Below are 5032 nucleotides of genomic sequence, written 5' to 3'. Positions count from 1 at the left end.
CAATTCTATTGGCCTAGTTTAAAGAGAGATGTGGCTAAAATTGTTAGTACATGTAACACTTGTCAATTGGCCAAACAGAAGAAGCAGAACACAGGCCTATACACTCCTCTCCCCGTCCCCAATTGTCCTTGGCAAGACGTTAGTATGGATTTTGTGCTAGGACTGCCACGCACCCCAAAGAAGCATGATTCTATTTTCGTGGTTGTCGATCGTTTCTCGAAAATGGCTCACTTTATCCCCTGTAGCAAAACATCGGATGCGTCCAAGGTTGCCATGTTATTCTTTAATGAGATTGTCAAACTGTATGGGCTTCCCAAGACCATCGTGTCCGATAGGGACGTTCGCTTCACTAGCCATTTTTGGAGGACTTTGTGGCATAAGATGGGTACCAAATTGAAATTTTCTACAGCCTACCACCCTCAAACTGACGGTCAGACCGAAGTTGTTAATCGGAGTCTTGGTGACTTATTACGTTGTCTGGTCCGGGAGAACCTTCGAAATTGGGATTTAATCCTTCCTGTCGCTCAAATCGCGTATAATAGCTCCGTAAATCGTTCATTAGGTATGAGTCCATTTGAAGCCGTTCACGGATACAAGCCTAGGAAACCATTAGATCTCATCCCTATGTCCCCACAGGCTAGAGTATCAGTATCAGCCGAAGCATTTGCACAACACCTCCGTGATTTGCACATTGAGATCAATAAACAACTTGAAGCTAGTAATGCAAACTATAAACTACAAGCTGATTTACATAAACGACACATTGAGTTTAATGTTGGGGATTACGTTATGGTTCGCATTAGGCCAGAGCGGCGTCTACATGGACCCGCCTCCAAATTGCAAGCTCGTAGTGCTGGTCCTTTTAAAATTTTAAAGCAAGTTGGTCCAAATGCATATATTGTCGACATTCCATCCCACATTGGTTACCACCATACTTTCAATGTTGAAGACCTTGTAGCTTATAAAGGCCATTTCATTCCCTCAGATGATCCCCTGTTACCTCCTTTTGTGGACCTTGATCCTAATTCCTTGGCCCCCACTAACCCACTACCACCTCTCACAGCACACACAGATAAAATTGATGCTATTTTAGATGAAGAAACTGTGTTCACTAATGATGGAGAGGTTCAGCGCTTCCTTGTTCGTTGGGTTGGTCGACCAGATTCTGATTGTGCATGGATCTCCAGGGAGACACTACAGCATTTGGATCCAGATTTGCTAGAGCTTTATCGGAGTCAGCAGGATCTTCCTTGGCCCAGATCGCCTCCCGTCCACCCGAGGGGAGTTGGCGAGGACACCAGGTTCAGACCGTCACTGACGCATTTCTACAGACGCAGGAAGAAGCTTGCCCAGCCGCTCAGCTTATGGTTGGGAGATTGACAGATGCCTATGGTGATATTGCCACTCGACAGGGTCGAGTTTTCTCTCCCACCCCGGGAGAATTGATGAGGACATCCAATTTTAATTAATTTTAGCAATTTTAATTATTTTAGTTGGAATTTAGGTTATTTTAATTTTATGGACTTTTGTATTGGGCTTGGCCCTAGGTTTGCATTATTTTCCAGTATTTAAACCTATCTTACATTGTTATTTGGGATGATGAATTTGATTAATTAAGGATTTGGCTTGCTGCCGTTTTTTTCCCCTCCTTTGTATTCTTCTTCTCTTCCCTCCCCATCCCTTCTTGTTATTCACAGACTTATTAATCTCCCTGCATCACCCTCAGATATTTCTCTTAGGCCATGTCATTTCACCGATGTACTAAGGGCATACTTGTCGATACACGCACTCTAAATTGTAAGACTATTTTCAGGTACATCTTTGATAAAGTAGTGCGAGAATTCAACTCCAATAATTTCTTACCCACATCATAGCAATGTTATCTGCCTCTACATTCTTGTCCACCAGTTTCTACATTCCAACATGCCTTAACATAATCATACCTGCCTCCTTATTCTCATATATTCTTCAACTGCCATATAATGCATCTTTGTGTCCATTTACACGACGAGAATTGAGTACAGGAACAATTAGAAAATGCGCGTAAAGGGACACACCGATACATTATAATTACTTTAAGATAGGAGGTTTCTTGAGTTCTTCTGTCTAGGTTTTTTTTTCCCGAGACATTCCACATTGTAAATATCTCATTCATACAAGTCTCTTGAACAAAGCGGACTGTTCAACATAGTTATTCTTCAGTATGATTACATTACTATGCATATGTGAAATTCCCTGATGTTTCTTTAGCAATGGTGATATTCCATATTGAACATGCTTGAAAACCATTTTCATATATTCAGAATTTTTTTTTAAACAACAAAACTTCTGAAGTTCAGAGTAAAACAAATTAAGATAGTAATCCACTGCATGAGCTTGGAAGTAGGAATATTTCACTATCTTTTCTTCCTTTTCAAAAATGAAGAAACAATACCCTCTTCTCCCAATTTTTTTGGGGCCTAACTTATCACTTATAAAATAAACAAAAACAATAGTAATTAACACGAATCATTTTAATCTCAAGAAATTATCGTAATCATCTTAATTTTCAATGCCTTTTCGTGTGAACTGAGATCTCTGCTTATTCTTCATCTTTTTATCTTCCACAATAACATGAATTAATGCACTTGTTCGGCTATCAATCTAATTTCAACATTTACTAACAAGTGAAAAAAGGCTTTTGAGTACAGAGTTTGGTATATGATATCCAATCTAGTGTTTACTAATAACAGATTTTTGTGTCGAACACATTTGAATGTACTCCAATAGCTCATAACCAACAACATGAAATTAAGTCTTTCTCCAATAAATTTGGACTCCACTACATGAATTCTTTTCAGCCACCCTGGTTCGTTCCACAATAGCTCATAGAATGTATTAAAAGGATGGTGTTTGGCCTGGTTTAGATGCTATAGAAGAAGACGAAAAAATGTCTGTTTAGCAGCGCGACTCTTCATACTGCCAGCATTAAAGCAGGCCAATGCACTCTTAGAAATAAACTTACTTTTCAGAAACTTTTATAGCCAAGCACGTCTCGATTTACATACTCTTTTTTCTTAATTTTAAGTAAAAAATGGTACTTATTTTGACGAGTTAATTAAGTCAATGATCACTGAATTTTATCATAGGTTACTATTTGCTCATCCAAATTTAAAAAGTAAATCATTGCATACCCATATTTAAAAAAGGTTACCCATCCATCACTCACACCAATTCCATCATCCGTTCAAGTCGATTTATTGTCCATGTGGACGGATGGAATTGGTATTAGTGATGGATAGGTAACTTTTTTTTAAATATGGGTAAGCAATGAGTAATTTTTTATATTTTGATGAGTAAGTGGTAACCTAAGGTAAAACTCATAGAGCATGGACTCTATTTTAAGAGCACATATTACAAGTTTCACCAACAATAACTATATCATCCTCACTTTATGGTCGTTCAAGAGTCTGACTCTCTTATATGCAAGTGTTTTGCGAAACATAAATCTACTTGTACGCTCTTATCCAAACTTAACATCTTTTTACTTTTAAGATTGGTAAACTTTCTTAAGAGTAAGTTCTTAGCCAAACACAATCTACAACTGAAAATTAAGCGAGCGCTAGAGAATGCTAAAATTTAGAAAAGTAAATGCTAACCTCGCGGCCAACAAATGGTCGAGGGAAGACAAGGTCCTCATACACACAATTATTAGCAATAAGTGGCTCCACAGAAGCCAAATCACGGCGGTTGATTCCCTGATAAAACTTCCTCACGACGCTTGATGCTGACTCCATTCCAGTAGCAACATCATCAGGTGGAGATGTAATCACCGCCGTTGGATTATCACTGCTCTGTAGGACCCATTTCTTTATTTGATTGGAAGTGATTTTTCTTGTACGATTATTGGCAAGAAAATCAGTAGAAGGGACGGTGATTGTGGGAGGGCAAATAGGGAGAGTTTTTGGGAGGTGGGGTGGACAGAAATATGAGATGGAAAATGTATGAATCATGGTGGGCTGGTGACTGAGTTTGCGGGTGATTATTAAAACAGAACCTGAGTTTTCACCTCCCAAAGTTTTTCACTTCTAGTTCTGTAACAGCCAGAAGGCAACCTTAACTAGAAAGCCTGGAATATTAACAGATTATTCCTTTGGAACTTGGATAACTTTTCTTTGGTTTTGTGATAGCCACAAAAGCTAGCTCGAACTTATGGCAATTATTTGTTTGGGGATGCTTATAAGTATTTGGATCCATCACTTTTTTGTGATTTAAAACATATAAATTGTTGGTTCTACGCTATAATAGTGAGTTCTATTTTATGTACTTTTTTAGAAAAGTAATTTATTTGCATCTGCGTGAAAGAGAGATGTCAAATAGTTCAATTTGGCGAACTCGATCCCTACAAACCTAGTCCTAACCACCTGTTCATAGGGCACAACCGGGCCTATCATTTATAGGGTTGAACTCTTTTTGGAAGGATCTGGCTCATAGGACACTCCAAATCAACCTACCTATAATTTTTTTTAAAAAAAATAATTGAAATTGAAAATTAAAAAAAAATAATAATAACGTGTTTAACTGCCTTTCATTTTTGGTGTTTATGATCGGATGAAGTTAAAATTGTACCCCAAAACAGTTACTTTTTGTACAATTTTAAAGAAAATGAAAATATTTTATTTTCAAAATTTAATACAGTAGGTCAGCAGGTTGGACAAAAAGACTTTGTTGGACGGACAGGACCACGTAAGTCCTGTCCAAACAAGGGCCCTAATTGACACCCCCTCTTTGCGTGGTCCTATCTAAACAGAATTATTTGTAGACAAAATCTCCGAAATTGGTGCGTTCACTTCGCATTACTGCCTGAACCATATAAGTAGGGGTCAGGCCATATGTCCAAACTTTCGTGAACCGGGCCAATGGGTTTCCTGTCCAACTGATACCTCACTTAGTTACTTCCAATGATAAACGGGAAATCGCCCTAGGACATTAACACCAACGAAATCAAAATCGTTGGATCAAGTCCATCTTTCAGTTCAAAAACAACCAAACT

At 38.3% G+C, this 5032-nt stretch overlaps 1 protein-coding gene across 1 annotated transcript in view; it reads right to left on the bottom strand.

Moving 5' to 3' along the window:
* Positions 1-4200, bottom strand: part of LOC111402024 — a 9033-nt gene extending 4833 nt beyond the window's left edge. Inside the window, exon 1 of the mRNA XM_023030054.1 lies at positions 3639-4200. Within this exon, the coding sequence (XP_022885822.1) occupies positions 3639-3992 (354 nt within the window). The 5' untranslated portion in view covers positions 3993-4200. The remainder of the gene's footprint in view (positions 1-3638) is intronic.
* Between the last annotated feature and the right edge of the window lie 832 nt (positions 4201-5032).

This window comes from Olea europaea, chromosome 10 (genome assembly GCF_002742605.1).
Source record: "Olea europaea var. sylvestris chromosome 10, O_europaea_v1, whole genome shotgun sequence".
NCBI classification, from domain to species: Eukaryota; Viridiplantae; Streptophyta; class Magnoliopsida; order Lamiales; family Oleaceae; genus Olea; species Olea europaea.
The sequence above is the reverse complement of the archived record's forward strand: the minus strand, read 5'-3'. Positions and strand labels throughout refer to the sequence as shown.